Here is a 17,484-nt window from a genome sequence, read left to right on the forward strand (position 1 = left end):
GTTAGAAGAAGTCTAGCTATTCACTAATGACAGCACAAGCCAGAAGTACAGTGAGCTAGTATTGATATTATAAGGACCAGCTTTAAGATGCATAATATTTCTCAAACATGAGTAACCAGAATGTGAAAATGCCTAGAGCAATTACTGGTAATCCAAAATATGACATGATTAAATGACAAATAGTAGGTACATTGCCCAGCCCTGCCTTTTTTATCCATTGGGTGTTTGTGTAGGGTGTTAGTGTGTTAGCGCTCTCTCTCTCTGTCTCTCTCTGTCTCTCTCTGTCTCTCTGTCTCTGTCTCTCTGTCTCTCTCTCTCTGTCTCTCTGTCTCTCTCTCTCTGTCTCTCTCTCTCTGTCTCTGTCTCTCTCTCTCTCTGTCTCTCTCTCTCTCTGTCTCTCTCTCTCTCTCTCTGTCTCTCTCTCTCTCTGTCTCTCTCTCTCTCTCTCTCTCTCTCTGTCTCTCTCTCTCTGTCTCTCTCTCTCTCTCTCTCTCTCTCTGCCCTAATTTGGGTTGACGCTAAGAGAGCATTAGCGTCACTCAGGTGAAGTGTTTCTCACTGTGCTCAAGTGCTAGCTTCTCAGCTACTCTACTCTCAAAGTTGTATTATAAATGCACTGGAGAGAAACAGGTACAAAGATGTACTACAAATATGACCTGCAGAAGTGCTGTAGTGTTATCGCTACTGGAAACCTTTAACCCACTAATAAGTTTGAATTTGGGTGTTAAAATCTGAGCACTGCAAAGCTATCAGCCTGCAGTGGCATAAGGTCCTGGCCAAGTCTGTCACATAGACCCAGTGCGGTGCTAAGCACACTGCAGAATACTGGATGATGCAACATAGTTCTCGGATATAACAACCTGCAGTCGCTTACTTGGTAGAATTAATCCCTGATGGCTGTTTTTTTTTTTTTTTTTTTTTTTTTTTTTTTTTTTTTTTTTTCCCCCCCTTTTTCCCCCAGCTGTATAGTGACGCTGCACATACTATATTTTATATCTTCAAGCACCTTTTACTAGTAGTCGAAGATAACAACAGGATAACTAGGAGAATATTGAGTGTTTAACCTGGCTCGGCCTAAACAAGGCTAATTATGGAAAGTTACATTCTGCCGCTTTGTCATTGATTCATGTGATTAGCTTTGACTGGATAGGAGATATGACACAATAGAATATTTATATATATATATATATATATATATATATATATATATATATATATTTCTACTCTCTTCAAATCTGATGCTTTAGTTTTGGGGTTTTTTGACGTGTTTCTGGTTGGGCCACAGCTCATAAATATGCATTTGCTCATTCAGGTGGCTGTCACCTTGAACATGATGTTGCTGCATATATTTGGCCCGATAATACAGTAAGACAGCTTCAGTAGTGTTAGGTAAACCAGTGAGCTGTACTAGTAAATTCCATCTGGCAAAAAAAAAAAAAAAACATGCCTAGTTTCAACACCCTTTTAGTTGCCTTTTATTTTAAGAAAATGCTGTGTGAGCTTTACCCTTATTGAACTCCCCCTTTTGTCTCTTAGAGTACCATGTTATATCCACTTTCAAGAGGAACCCCCTCGAGCAGGCTTTCCGACGGCCCAATGTAAATCTCACTTCCAATCACCTAATCAATCAGTACTGGATTGCTGTGAGCCACAAGGCGCCAGCATTCCTCTATGATCTGTGCCTGAGGATAACGGGACGGGAGCCCAGGTAAATCACACCGTGTTCAGCTCCTCCCGCACCCTCACCCCGCTCCTTGCCGCGCTTAGTCTCGCCAAACCTCATGTGTCGTGATGTTTTGATATTGCTTACTGCTGAATAGAGAGAATGCATAAGCCAGACTTTAGCCTACTGGGTTCTGCACTCTCTTATATTCATTCTCTGTCTCTCTCTCTCTATCTCTCTCTCTCTCTCTCTCTCTCCCTCCATCCCATTCATGCTGCTTGTTGTGCTCCTGTATAAACGTTGTGTTTGTGTCTGTGCCTGTGTATTCCCCCTTCGCAGAGAACTGTATAAACATGACCTTCAAGACCAACCCGTTAGAGCAGGCCTTCAGACGGCCCAATGTTAACCTGCGTTCCAACCCCTTTACCAATCAGTACTGGATCACAGTGAGCCACACCATCCCTGCCCTGCTCTACGATGCCTGTCTGTGGCTGATGGGGCAGAAGCCTCGGTAAGGTCTCTGGAGCCCTCCCTCTCCTCCTCAGTGACCCATCTTTGCTCCGCCCACAGATAGGTCCTTCTGATGTGAGTCTGGACAAAAGCTATACTCTAAAACCCTGTCATCAATGTGCCTGTACTACCACTGTACATTCAACATTGAAGAATTAGGCATCTAATCCAAGGACTCGTACTGAGGTGTGGTGTGCTTACATAAGCAGGGAATTAAACCCTGGTGTGCTGTTTGAAAGTCAGTATTGTTACCCACTGCAATACACATGAAAATTAACGAAAGTGGGGAAAAACTGATCAGCCACACTCTAGTCAGTTAGCATTAGCAATAAATTTGTCTTTGACAAATGTCCCAAAACTTGTAGAAACTTAAAATTTGAAACCATTAAAAAAGCCATAAAAGAAAAGTGTGTTTATATTTATTGTTTACTGTTTGATTTTCACATAAACAATAAATCTGAAATATTACACTGCACATTCTCACTAGGCCGAATGACCTTTTTTTGTAAAGCTTGTCCAACCTCGTGTCAGTCGCTATGACAGCATTTATCAGTGGGCGGCGCACCGAGAGGTCAGTCGGGTGCTGGCTGCTGACTGCGTGATGTGACGTCGCATGAGTTACTGACTGATAGGAAAGGATGAGCGTCCAGCTCGGCCGTCTGCTGGACATAAGTGCATCGGAGCGATGCTGCTGGCAGACCACCGTGCCGCGATGTGCATGGGGTCCTGACCAAGCATGTCTGATTCAGTTTGATTTGATCCTTTCATTCTCTTTAAGGTTGTCACGGTTCAGTCTGGTTCTATTCCTCACAGTTCTTGGGTTTAAAAAGAGATAAGGATTAAATCCAAATCGATTAACTGAACTTTATCATCACTTTTAACATTTTTGTTTTCCTGCTGTGGATCATGATGCTGTTTTTAGATCATTCTACAGGTTCCTCTAACATCTGTTCATCATTTGCACATTCTGCTTTCGTATATTTTTATATTTTATCTTAATGCAGTACAGTGTTATTGAACGTGCTGTAAATCTGTGCATGGTTAGTTTAAAACTCCAGTGACCAAAATAAGATTACCCAGTAACCCATAATCCATTACACTCGATAGTTGACACCCCATTTTATTCGACTTACTGCGACTCTTAAAGGCAACGGTCTTTTAAACCTTATTCCTTGAATTAGTAAGAAATAACATGTTTTCTGACTATCAATAAACACAAGTTAGGAACTCAAATTCCACTGTATTTATTTGTTTGACACTTTCATAGAGCTGCTGCTTAGCCTTTAAATAAAATGTATTTATAGTTTTTGTTTGTTTGTTTTTGTTGCCTTTATTTTGCACCTTCTGGCTACGAGACTTTTAAAGAAACCGAGAATGATTATTATTATTATTATTATTAGTCTGTTTCTAAGCAGTTTGCAGAAATTGTTCCAACAACTATCAGATACCAAGCTGTTCTACAAAATTCTGCCAAAAAATGATCAGACACTATGAACCACTTATTTGTTTCCTGTTTCCGTTTAGCAACAATCAGCACGGACTGTTAAAGAAGCCAGTGGAGTTTGGTGTCTGAAATGGAAATGAGTTATTTATCCATGATCATGTGTTTTATTTTATTTCATTATTTATTTTTCGCATACAACTGTTACTTTCGCAGTAAACAGCTGAGGCTGAACTAATCAAATGTGCAGCTTTCCTCTGGACAGTTACAGTAGAGACAGGACATTTTCCTTTTATTTGAATGAATAACTGAGTCTTCTGTTCTGTTTGATTATTTGTCCCTCTTCCCATTTGGAGGACTGTTTTATTTTGCATGTTTGATACTGAAGATTTAGATTTTTTGTTGTAGATCTCGGAGGGAAACTTAAGTACACACTTCTTATGCTTCTGTGGAAGTGCATTAATTCCACTTTTTAAAACAATAAGAAAATGTGTTCCTCCAAGATCAGACAGACTGTCAGTTTTAAGTAGATGAATGTTGTGGAAAGGTCTAATGATGTATTAGTGTGTGAGAGAGATTCAGTTGTTTAATGGAACTCTGTTGATAATCAGTTAAACCTAATGAACTAAAGCCTATTGTAACAGTAACATCCTACTGGAGCAGTTCAGCAGCACATTGATTTGTCTGTGAGGCTTAATTTATTTTAAACCATTGTGTAAATAAAGTATAGTCTCTGCAATTTGGAATTTTAAATGCCTCAGTCAGACGCCCCATTTCAAAGTGCTTGTTGCTGCAGGGGCTTTTCTGTATCTTTGCCAGTAGAGGTGGGCAATATCTCAATCACACAAAATATGATCAGTTTATCTAAGGTTTATATAAAATTTTCATGCTGTGCTGTGTTACCATACAATTATGGTAACACAGGCCTTGCCTTGCCTTAAATACAGACAGTACCCACAATATAAAATACGTGCTGTGATGTAATTCATCACAATATTTATCAAAATCGTCAAATTGCCTAACTCTACTTGCCACTAACCCTTGGTAATATGTTCAAATCTGGTATTTAAAACAGTTAGGAAATCAACAGCTCATGTAGATCTGATCGCCCTCTAAATCTGCTCACTCTATCTCTGATTCTCGCTCGCGTTGCTGATGTCGTTGCCATGGCAACGCAGGATGATGAAGACTATCACGCGGCTCCACAAGTCTATGATGGTGCTGGAGTACTTCACCAGCCACTCATGGGTTTGGAACACGGACAACTTCACCATGCTTCTGAACCAGTTGGGAGCTGAGGACAGAAAGGTGTGTGCCACACACACACACACACACACACAGAGACTTGTGTTTGTGATTTGTGGGGACTAAGCATTAACATTTCCATAAGTAACACTAGCTAGGCCCTAACCCTAAACCAACCTTAAAGCATGTCTCTACCTGAAAATGTAATGTCCCCACAATGTGATATATTCCTGGTACACACACGTAGGGAGAGAGGGGTGAGAGAGAATGAGCCATGAGTAAGTCACAGGCTCCATTCATTCCACTGCACATTGCAAGTCAATGGCAGCCTGTGTGAGTATGTGTGTGTGTGTGATTTATACAGTGTATGATTGTAAGGCTGAATGTCTGTGGTTGAATAAGTCGTGAATGCAGTCTTTATGAAGACAGGGCCCAGATGCCATGCTTAGAATTCCAATAGGACAACTGTCCTCGCCTGACTGCTAGTAGTACGATGTCTGTAGTTCCATGTTCAAAAAGTTTGTAAGCTTTTTCTGCTCAGTGAGCTCAGTTAATTTAGGTGCATCCGCTATGGACACCAAAGTTCTATTCTGCACACACCACTTGTGAAATCCCTACAGAAAAGTGTGAACTGAAATAGGACCCTCTGGAGGATGCGCCATGCCAAGCATGGCCTAGAGGGGGAGTAGAAGCTGTTAAAGCAGCGGGAAAAAAAGGGTGGGTGGGAATCATTGTATCCATAAACGTTTGGTCACAGTGTTCTTTTTTTCCTTGTACAGTCTAAATTTAGGAATCTAATGTGCTTTTCTTTTCCGTGCCTTGCAGGTGTTTAACTTTGACGTCAGACAGTTGCACTGGGCTGAATATATGGAGAGTTACTGCATGGGCACAAAGAAGTATGTGCTGAACGAGGAGTTATCAGGGCTCCCAGCAGCACGCAAACATCTCAATAAGTGAGTATCTCCTACTGGGGGGAGGTGTTCAGTCCCAGCCATTAAAGGGCAATCTTACCTTTTCATTGTAATATACATTAAATGGTCCCTCTTTTCAGTCAAGTATGAGCTGTAATCCACATGAAGCCACAATGAAACAGGACGTAATTTTCCACTACTTCCACAAGTTAAGAGTTCTGGGGTCTGTGATATGATTTTGTTAAAATACCACAACGCTCTAACACCACAGCTCCTTACCCAGAGCAACTTGTTTGTTGTCATATTCTAAAACATAACATTCTGTGCTGCATTATTTCACGATTTATGGGTTGTTAGGCACTCCACATAACCAGATTAATGTGCTCATGCGTTCTTAGTGTTTTGTTTTTCACATGTCCTCGTTGTCTGAGAGTGATTTTTATTTATATTTATTACTTCATAATAAAGTATAATACTCGCCAATTTGTCATATGTCAAACAACAAACTTCTCTCTCTCCCAAAATACAAGGATGTTCTAGCATGTTATTACATTTTTTTTAATCAATGCACACACTACTAAGATAAATATGGCACGGTGGTGCAGCAGGTAGTGTCGCAGTCACACAGCTCCAGGGACCTGGAGATTGTGGGTTCGAGTCCCGCTCCGGGTGTCTGTCTGTGAGGAGTTTGGTGTGTTCTTCCTGTGTCTGCGTGAGTGTCCTCCAGGTGACTGTCTGTGAGGAGTGTGGTGTGTTCTCTGTGTCTGCATGGGTTTCCTCCGGGTGACTGTCTGAGGAGTGTGGTGTGTTCTTCATATCCACGTGGGTTTCCTCCGGGTGTCTGTCTGTGAGGAGTGTGGTGTGTTCTCCCTGTGTCCGCGTGGGTTTCCTCCAGGTGTCAGTCTGTGAGGAGTGTGGTGTGTTCTCTCTGTGTCTGCGTGGATTTCCTCCCACAGTCCAAAAACACACGTTGGTAGGTGAATTGGCGACTCAAAAGTCTTCATGAATGTGTGTGTGTGTTGCCCTGTGAAGGACTGGCGCCCCCTCCAGGGTGTGTTCCCGTTACAGATAATGAATGAATTAATTCATTTTACAGTTAAATATCCCATAGACAATGTGATTGCAATTAATTGGAGCAAATTGTGTGATAAATTAGGTTTTTTTTTTTTTGTTTTTTTTTTTATCAATTACCAGCACTATTTTTAACCTTGTTAATTTCAATGCGAGTTGGTGAAAGAGATTATTTCGGGCTCATTTTGAATCATTTCTCTAGGTCAGTTCATTCAAAAATATATCACATGTATAAGGGCGCGTGGTCAGAATGGTTGACTGATTCTACATTTCTGTTCCTGTAGGTTGCGGAACATCCGCTACACCTTCAACACAGTCCTGGTGATCCTGATCTGGCGCGTCTTTATCGCCCGCTCTCAGATGGCACGCAACATTTGGTACTTCGTGGTCAGCTTGTGCTTCAAGTTCCTCTCCTACTTCAGGGCATCCAGCACCTTGAGATACTGAATCTCTCTCCTCCCTTTATTCCTTCTTCCCTTATTTCCACCCCCCCCCCTATCTTTCCTACAAAAGCTATGCATATGCTACAGCTCTGCAAAGCTCTGGACTCCAGAGCGCCCTCGCTAGGTGAAGCACAAGCTGTCTTCACTTTGCAGGGGGCGGGGGGCTGCTGCACACGACTGCTTTGTAGAAAGCATGAAGCGTCAGAGCTGAAGGTTTGTGAAGGCATCTGTGAGGACCGTTATCCAAGAGCCTCGCTGAGCAATTACCTGTACCCACGGATTTCACTAGGGGGAGTCAGAGGTTCTAAGCCGGTCCCAGTTTACAGTTGGTCATTTCACAAGCATACTTAATCAAGCACAAGGTGGGACTGTAGTGGTATGGTGGCGTGTTCATTGCTCTGTGCCTAAAATGTCTATTTAAACTAATTACAACTGGATGAAGAGAGATGGATGTGCTCTTTGATAGATCTGCACTGGCCTTTCCCGGTTCAATAGCCATCGCTTTCCCCTTTATTTCTTTCCTTTTTTTATTCTTCTTCTTTCATCATTCTACTGCTTACTTACCACTAATATTTCTATTTAAAAATGAAGCCATTGTAGTGGTGACGTTGTGCTAAAAGTGTATCGGGTTCTGTAGGTTGAGCTGAGTTGTCCTGACACTAACTTTTCCAAAGGTGCTTTGTGTTGTAACTTGCTGATCTCGCTGATGTGGTCAGGGTCCTGCGGGCCTTGGCCGAAGGTCTCGAGGTCTTGAAGTGAATGCTTTGAATCACTCGCAAGGAGTCACTCGCAGCCTATAAAGTTAGGGTTTTCTGTTTCTGTCCTATTGCCTTTTCTTGCTCTAACTTATTCACGTTGTGGTCGTGTACATAAGTGGTCGCTCATTATTTGGTCCTTATGCCTCAGTGGTTCCTTTCTCCCCAAGATCTTGTTGTTTTCTTCCGAGTCCTATAGCTGTGAATGCAAGCACACTGCAACAGGTACAGGTTGGGTCAAATATCATAGGAGCGTTGTAGACCATGAGGTCTGTTTTTCACTAGAAGGCTTCAGTGCACCTTGTTTTGAATTGTGCCTGAAGGTTGATACTATTTTGGAAGGAGGAGAAAATAAAAAAGCATTCATATGATTTTTCTAATCCATTTGTGTACAAGATAATATAATAATAAAAAAAATATACTGTTTCGTTACCAAACTTATTCCTGCTTTCATATAGAGAGGCTATTTATTTATAAAGGAAACTGACTTTAGGAGACATAATGTATAACGTATTTTATTCTCCTACAGTCACAAACACACCCAGTCATGTCCACTGTAGTCGTGTTTCTGTTACACCAGCCTAAACAGCTTAATATCATACTTAGAAGTGCTAATGATGGGTGTAGTTTACCATCTAGAACTGATGGAGCAGCCTGTCCTCTCTAATAACACAGTGTCAATGCTGATGTTCACATTACTGCTTCTTGGCTAACGTTCTTTTAAACATGGGAGATGGGGTCAGAGTGGGATATTAAGCGTGAGTGTTCTGCTAAATAAAGGTTTCTGCTCAAAGGGGAATTCCACCCAAATGTAGAATTTTCAGGTCATACAGTGTATTTAACGTTAACATGAAAACATTAGTCATTGAAAGCTATGCAGGAAATGCAGCTAATACCAAAGCTACATTTGAGAGGGTGAGGGAGGTGGCTGAGGACATTTTGGGGGTTCTCCACATGATGTGGTGCAACCACTGCATGATATTTCAGGAACAGAATGTAGATGTCTAAACATCAGGAGGTCTATTCTGCCATAAAATATATTACGCTCAAATTTTCTGATGGTCAGGGATGGCCAGCACTGTTTTTATGTACCTCAGATTGTGTAGAGTTTCTAACAGCAATAAGTGTTAACTCCTTCCAAAAGGCTAAGATCACCATACAAATGCCAAGCACATGGACTAGTAGGATATAACACCCCCACTCCCCTGGGCTGGGCTGTGGAGCTAGGAATTAAATGGGATGATGATGTAGTAGGTGGACAAATAAGATTAAAGCATGTTTGTGTAACATAATCTTAATTTTAAAATTCAAACTTTCATGTGCTCTTTTGTTTTTTTATGGTAACTGTTGTGAAGTGTTCAAAATGAGAATAGATATTATATTAAAAAAAAATAAATAAATAACCTTAAATTAATTATTAATAAGAACTTGGTGTGTTCTCCCTGTGTCTGCGTGGGTTTCCTCCGGGTGACTGACTGTGAGGAGTGTGGTGTGTTCTCCCTGTGTCCGCGTGGGTTTCCTCCGGGTGACGGTCTGTGAAGAGTGTGGTGTGCTCTCCCAGTATCTGTCCAAACAGTCCAAAAACACACGTTGGTAGGTGGATTGGCGACTCAAAAGTGTCCGTAGGTGTGAGTGTGTGTGTGTTGCCCTGTGAAGGACTGGCACTCCAGGGTGTGTTCCTGCCTTGCGGTCAATGATTCTGGGTGGGCACCGGACCCACTGCGACCCTGAACTGGATAAACGTTCACTAATAATGAATGAAAATGACAATTGCCCTTTTTAATTCTATACAACAGTTACCATAAAATGTCAAATGAGTAGGAGAATATTTGAATCTTGAATTACAATTAAGTCACACACAAAAAATGCTTTAAATCTTATTTCTACATATAATAATACCATCAAATACCTCTGGGATGAGGTATCGTCCAACATGAGAACCTGACCTTACTAATGATCCTGTGGCTAAATATAATCAGAGCCTCGCAGTGGTGCTCCGACATCTGGTGCGAAGCCTTCCTGGAGAGCAGAGGCTGGTTCTGCAGTAAAAGGGGTCCGTAACTAATAATAATACGGCAGACACAAGGTTTAGTCCGGCTTTCTGGACCAGGATTAAGACTACACTGCATTCACTTAGTGAGCTGAGATTCTCTAGTAGTCCAGGACTAGGCTTAATCCCCGTTGAGGAACATGATCCATAGTGTAAATTCCCAAGGGAAGCCTGTAAAGACAAGATTAATTCTATTCTGAGCAGTTTTGGTTTCTTGGTTAAATATTTACAAGCCAGTTTGGTATCAATCCAGACAACTGTTCAATGGCAAGCGGCAGGTTCATTAATATGTAATTAGAGGCCTATATTTAGATCGGTTTGTTAAAGCCATCAGCAGCCTTGTCTAGCTCTGTTCTAATGCTGAGCGTTCTCCTTTTTGGGTGGAATTCCTCTCGTGGAATTAAAACAAAAGAAGATTTTTGTGCTTCTTCTGAACTCATTCCATTCTTATGCTTCCTCTGACACGCTGTCGAATGTTGCTTTGGGTTCATGGTGTCACTGACCATGTCCTCACTTCAAAAGGCATTTCACAGCTGCGATAATTCCCAGGGTTTTTGTCCTATAGCTATAGCAGATGTGATCTGATAGCGAGGCCTTGGCAAAGCCAAAAGAGTCAATGTCCCTTTTATCCGTTTGTCTGCCTTATCTGAATGTCACTTGGTTTTCCCCCAAAATGAAGATCCTGGTAATTATGGGTTCCCAAACTGTTTATTGTGCGTCTTTGTCTGGCCGTGTGACGTTTCAGCTGAGATTATTATTTGCCACAGTCAATGTCGACAGGAAAATCAAAGGGTGCCTTGAGGTTGTAAACCAAAAAATGGAATAAACTATGTGAAGTAAATGTGTCTTCTTATTCTGTCTCTGGTGAGATCTGCTGCACTTTATAAACTGCGTGAAGGCACTACGGTCATGATTCTTGGCTGGATGTGGAACTGAATGAATACAGTAGGTACATCTGAGTCATTCAGTAATGTTTAGTATGTCACACGCTGTACAGGAAGTCAGCGCAAGTCAAAAAGTCAAGAGGGAGTCCAGTAACATTCTCCACAGACTGCTGCCATCTAGTGTCCACATACACACTTTACAATAACACAATTCAGTTTGCATTTCTACTTAATTTACATATAATAACTACACCTGTATGTACACTGCAATTAAAAGCTTTTTAAATGAAATAAGACATTCTGTAGCAGCTGCACATGAGCTTAAGTTAACCATGCTCCTTGCAAAGTGTTGGCTACAGGGGTATGCAGCTATTAGCAACAGGTTCATCCATTAGCAATGGTACCTGACATGGCTCTCATGGCAAAATGACTTTTAAATCCATACAGAGATGTTCCAATATGGAGTATAAAGCCTTTGCAGAGGAACAGCGGCTGGTATTGCCAACTTTTGGCCATGTAGTCCATTATTGTCCATTATTTCTGAGGGAAACCAAGTTAAATGAGGGGACACACTGTTTCACTATTTACAAATACTCCAGCTCCTTAAATTTATTCACATAACACTACCACACTCTACTGAGTATATTTTACATCAAGATCCCATTAAACACACAGCCTCTGTCTGGTCTTTTACCGAGTATTTGGTGGAAGTTATGCTCCTTTCTCAGGGGAACTCTTCTTCACACACACGGATTCTTTACTGTGAAATGAAAATAAGAAAAATGTCAGTACACTTTTACTGATTACTCTGATCATTAATATCTAAAAATACATGATAATGAACTCATTATGAAAAAAAACATCCCTTGTTCAGTGCATTTGAATATTAAATTGAGTGTGTGGAGCCTACCAACCTACACACTGTGAAACAAGACCACCGTCAGTTTTTGTGGCCTAAGTCTGAAAACATCGGATAAAGGGCTATAACTTTGTTTTGGTTGTTATATGTTTGTATGATCATTTACATGGCTCCGCCCACTAAAAATAATCCCATAGCTGGACAGGTATTGGACAGTTGCTGAGCAACTCTTACATTTTCCTGCACATTATTGTGCTGCTTTAGGCACGTCTGCGTTAGTGCAGGCAGCTGCTTTTGAATCATGTGCATTGTTCTGTATAAGGGGTTAAACCCAACCGAAGCCCAGTGTCGCTTCTGTTGCTGTAGAGCCCCCTTTTCAATCCTCAATATTCAAGAACACAAACATCAAGAGCAGTTAAAGAGGGGGTGCCAGCCCTTTACTGGGCAACACACACACTCACACCTACGGACAGTTTTGAGTCGCCAATCGAAAGAATAGTACCAACGTGTGTTTTTGGACTGTGGGAGGAAATCGGAGCAGCCAGAGGAAACCCACACAGACACAGGGAGAACACACCACACTCCTCACAGATAGTCACCCGGAGGAAACCCACACAGACACAGGAAGAACACACCACACTCCTCACAGACAGTCACCCGGAGGAAACCCACACAGACACAGGGAGAACACACCACACTCCTCACAGACAGTCACCGGGAGGAAACCCATGCGGACACGGAGAACACACCACACTCCTCACAGACAGTCACCCGGAGGAAACCCATGCGCACACAGGGAGAACACACCACACTCCTCACAGACAGTCACCCAGAGGAAACCCACGCAGACACAGGGAGAACACACCACACTCCTCACAGGCAGTCACCCAGAGGAAACCCATGCGCACACAGGGAGAACACACCACACTCCTCACAGACAGTCACCCGGAGTGGGACTCAAACCCACAACCTCCAGGTCCCTGGAGCTGTGTGACTGCGACGCTACCTGCCACACCACTGTGCCGCCCCTCGTGGAATATCTCTCATCCAATCAGCTAACACATTTAAATATGATTTCATACAGATAATTATATTTGGTATTGAGCTGTTTGCAAAATGTAGGGTGGCCCTGGTTGACTGCCATTTTGTGGACCCCACTCCCTAACGCTGTAAAAACCCATGTGCGCAGATGTACCCGACTTGTTGGCACTGCAGCCCTGCAGCACATGGACAGTGTTCATGAGGAGCTTCATCATCCCACATCAGCAGCTCCATCAGATGATTCTGTTCCTCATAACAACCCTGACCCTGCAGTGGGCTTGGCCTACACACTGGGAACAACAGAGCTACAGACAGACAGGGAGAGAGGAGGAAGGGGGGGTGGGAGAGGGAAAGACATGGGGAGGGGTGGGGTATAGAGAGGGAGAGGAGGAAAAGGGAGGTTAAAAATGTGCCTTCAGGCTCCAAGGATGCAGATAGATAATTTTTACATTTCCTAGAGTAACTGTATTAACGGAGTTGCCCGGGTTCTTTGAGTGACTGTAGGAATGTGTGAAGCCATACACAGATGTGTGGGAGTGCCTAGGTGAGTGTGTGAAAGGAGGGCAGGGGAGGGGTTGAGAGAAGAGAAGATCTGGAACCATCAGGGAACGGCTGTTATCTGTGTATGGTTCCGTGGCTGTAGCTCAGGGTTGTACACAATGATCTCAACAGCCTCACACACCCTAAAGAATGCTTTAAATATGCATATCTGTGTTGAGGAAATTCTATATCTGGCAAACAAAATGAAAAGCAAATGTGTGTGGAGAGTAAAGCCACATAATCGTTTTTGTTTTCATCCCCAGACAACAATTTTATCATTTTAAATTAAAAAAAATCTAATTATGCTTTGAGTAGTTAAAAGTTCTTTTTACATTTCTGAGTTCTGGATGAGTTCAGGTTCATCACAGTTTTATAACATACTCTGAATGTGCTCAAAGGTTTATAGAAACCTCCTTTAAACTGCTGTAATCAGTGCATACAGCACACTCCTTAGAAAAGTACTGACTGTGTAAGGCCCCCCAGAAATGGGCTGTGAAGCAGTGAAGTGGCTGAATGCAAACAAATCTTCACATCAATGCATCAGGATCTAGTGTTAGGCTTTCCCACTGTACCATAGAATGTTGTGTTTCTCTGAATGTGGACCTTAATGATCTCAGTGCTGCAGTGATTTGGGGGAAGGTTTATAAAAGCGGCATGAATTCTGTTCATTATCTGATACTGTTCACGCTATAATCCAGTGTGTATTACCTTTGTGAAAGGCGCAGCAGTGCTGCCGGCTGCAGTCGCTCTGGACTTGGCAGATCGTTCCTGATTGGCCTCTGGTTTTATTCTGTGCACAGAGACCCCACACACACAGCTGCTCTCCGCAACACTCCTCGTCCTTAACACACTCCTATAAACACACATAGTACCCACACCCACACACAGTCAGTGTTAAAGCAGAGCTGAAGTCCAGGAGAAATAGGACACTGTGTTTCTAAATTGGAAAACCACTCACCATGCTAGTGGACTTGCAGGGAATACACCTGGAGCTGTTGATGTTGTAAAGACAGAAGTTGTCCTGCTCACAGTCTTCGTCAACGAGACATTCCTAGAGAGACACAATACAATCACAGTCATCACACAAAGGCTGGAGCTTTTATCCTGATTCCTTATCACTGCATATAAACTAAAGAAAGGGACATGGATCTGTGAATGTAACCACAAGGAATGCAAGCGTTTGTGTGTGTGTGTGTGTGTGTGTGTGTGCAAGCCTATGCTCCCAGGTCAGGAAATTCCAAAGTGCTATTTCTCCACCCAAACAAAACTCTAGACGGACTCTCACTCACAACAGCCCACTGACATTAAACTATTTTCTCCCCCTTCAGAGCCCAACAACCACCTCTCCTGGCCCCTAGAACAATTTGACCACAGCAAAGCAGCCTTGCTTTTCACTCTCTGAGGAGGAATAGTAGGAGGCTGTAGGAATTAGTTTAGTGAATCGTGTTTACAGCTTGTGGAAAACACAATGCAGAATTTAGGGTGAACATTTTTAATTTGGAAAATCGGTGGTTGTTTTCACTGTTCAGGTTCAGGTCAGTTACAAAAACTATTATCCAATTATTCAGCAACTTTATGAGGAAAACACATAGGGCATGAACTGAGTTGTTGTGTAACTAAAGAGGTTGCAGAGGAAAGTGTTAAAATGCAGACGGAACTGATATAAACCCCTTTCAAATTCAAGTTGAAATACCCCCACAACGGCCGCACCATCCAATCACAGGACACTGAAGTAAAGAACACTTTATTTCAGTGGGGAACATGGTCCAAACTTAATATTACACTGTAAAAAATGTATTGTAAATTTTACAGTAAAATACTGGCAGCAGAGTTCCCAGCCATTTACTGTATTTTTACAGGAACACTACTGTATTTCGAATTTACAGCATATTACTGTAATTGATTTTTTACAGTGTAGTTATAACAGCAAGTTAATAAACATTTCCAAAACAAAATGAATCAGTTTGTTCAGACGCCTGCTGCATTTATACAAACAGTTTCCAAGTAGAATTTTGGAAACTGCTTTAAACACTATTTGAAACATCTACCTTCAACCATCAATCGAGGCAATCGCGGTTCTCTCTGGTTGTTTATATTCCGAAGCTGAATTGGTGTGTTTAAGGTGGAAAAATCAAACTGTTTTATTCACTGTTTGAATTACCACAGAAACTCTTTCGAGTTGTTTATATTTGTAGCAATTTCAATAATGCAGTTAGAATTCTCCCAAATTTAGAGACATTTCCACCTTAAGTGATGTGAAATAGCAACAATAAGTCTGTATACCCACCGAGAGAGAGAGAGAGAGAGAGAGAGAGAGAGAGAGACACACAGAGACAGATAGAGAGACACACACAGAGAGAGAGACAGACACAGAAAAAGAGAGAGAGACACACAGAGATAGAGACAGAAAAAGAGAGACAGAGAGAGAGAGAGAGAGAGAGACAGACACAGAGAGAGACAGAGAGAGACATTATTCAACATGATTCTGAGTGTGGGTCATTTCCCTGACGTCTAGAGTCAAGGTCTGATAACGCCCATCTTCAAAAGCGGAGAAAAATTCGACCCTAATAACTACAGAGGCATCTGTGTGAACAGTAACCTGGGGAAGTTACTGTGTAGTGTTTTAAACTCTAGATTATTAGACTTCCTTATGAAGCACAGTGTCCTGAGCAAGAGTCAGATTGGATTCATACCAAATCACCGCACGTCTAATCACATTTACACCCTACACGCCCTGATTGAATCACATGTTAAAAACAATAAAAACAAAATATTTGCATGTTTTATTGACTTCAAAAAAGCATTTGACTCCATTTGGCACCAAGGTCTATTCTAGAAACTTATTGAGAGTGGTGTAGGGGGTAAAACATTATTAAACATTATGACATTATTAAATCCATGTACACAAACAATAAGTGCGGTATAAAGATTGGCAACAAAAGGACAGGGCTGTTCTCTCAGGAGCGCGGAGTGAGACAGGGCTGCTGCTTAAGCCCAACACTATTTAACATTTATATAAACGAATTGGCCACGATTCTGGAGCGTTCTGCAGCGCCCGGTCTCACTCTGCATGACTCAGAGATTAAACGCCTGCTCTACGGAGACGACCTGGTTCTGCTGTCCCCCACAGAGCAGGGTCTACAGCAGAACCTGGACCTGCTGGAGCAGTACTGTCAGAACTGGGCCCTGACAATCAACCTGAAAAAGACCAAAACCATCATTTTCCAAAAGAGACCCAGATCTCAGGGACACTCCCCCTGCTTCACACTAGGGACACACAGGTTAGACTCCAGTACAGAATATAACTATTTAGGGCTGAATATCAGTTCAACAGGAAGCTTCAGTCCAGCGGTCAATGAACTGAGAGAGAAAACACGCAGGGCCTTTTACGCCATCAAACGCCAAATTCCCATTCAAATTCCAGTTCGGATCTGGCTCAAATTATTCCAATCAATTCTCGAACCCATTCTCCTGTACGGCAGTGAGGTGTGGGGGGGCGCTCCAAAACCACACATTTGACCAATGGGACAAACACCCAACGGAAATTATGCACACAGAATTTTGTAAAAGCATCCAGAAAGTGCACAGGACGACACCAAACAACGGCTGCAGAGCGGAATTAGGCCAGTACCCTCTGTTACTGAGAATACAAAAACGAATGATTAAATATTGACTACATCCAAAACACAGTGACCCCCACTCCTATCACTACAAAGCCCTGCAAAGCCAAGAGCTGAGCAAAGAGAAGAGTTCCCTCACACAGCTGCTCCTGACCCTGACTTCGCTAACACACACTAACCCCCATCAGGACCAGTCTGAAACACCCCCAATCAGAGTCAACCAAATTATAACACTCCAAAAAGACAAATACATCACCCATTGGAACACACACACACAGGCACAAAGCAGAATGCAGTGCTATCTTGCCCTAAATCGACAGTACACTGTAGCGGAGTATCTCAGCACAGTGACTGACCCCACACACAGAGCCATACTGACCAGGTACAGACTCAGCGCCCACAGCCAGGCCGTACAGACCGGCCGCTATAAACAGACCTGGCTCCCCAGAGT

General features: G+C 42.4%; 2 protein-coding genes across 3 annotated transcripts in view; one reads left to right on the top strand and one right to left on the bottom strand.

Moving 5' to 3' along the window:
• Positions 1-10,926, top strand: part of far1 (fatty acyl CoA reductase 1) — a 28,425-nt gene extending 17,499 nt beyond the window's left edge. The window contains exons 9-12 of one of the 2 annotated variants that reach the window (XM_066648801.1): positions 2,003-2,174; positions 4,793-4,922; positions 5,685-5,812; positions 7,126-10,926. In XM_066648801.1, the coding sequence (XP_066504898.1) occupies positions 2,003-2,174; positions 4,793-4,922; positions 5,685-5,812; positions 7,126-7,288 (593 nt within the window). In that variant the 3' untranslated portion in view covers positions 7,289-10,926. Of the gene's footprint in view, positions 1-1,536; positions 1,709-2,002; positions 2,175-4,792; positions 4,923-5,684; positions 5,813-7,125 lie in introns of both variants that reach the window. The other variant, XM_066648800.1, reaches the window with a different exon arrangement.
• A 112-nt stretch (positions 10,927-11,038) lies between these two features.
• The window catches only part of dkk3b (dickkopf WNT signaling pathway inhibitor 3b), a 13,670-nt gene continuing 7,224 nt past the window's right edge, over positions 11,039-17,484 (bottom strand). Inside the window, exons 4-7 of the mRNA XM_066648802.1 lie at positions 14,372-14,464; positions 14,122-14,266; positions 13,028-13,178; positions 11,039-11,733 (exon numbers count right to left, since the gene is read on the bottom strand). Of these exons, the coding sequence (XP_066504899.1) occupies positions 11,685-11,733; positions 13,028-13,178; positions 14,122-14,266; positions 14,372-14,464 (438 nt within the window). The 3' untranslated portion in view covers positions 11,039-11,684. The remainder of the gene's footprint in view (positions 11,734-13,027; positions 13,179-14,121; positions 14,267-14,371; positions 14,465-17,484) is intronic.

This window comes from Hoplias malabaricus, chromosome 17, assembly GCF_029633855.1.
Source record: "Hoplias malabaricus isolate fHopMal1 chromosome 17, fHopMal1.hap1, whole genome shotgun sequence".
NCBI lineage: Eukaryota > Metazoa > Chordata > Actinopteri > Characiformes > Erythrinidae > Hoplias > Hoplias malabaricus.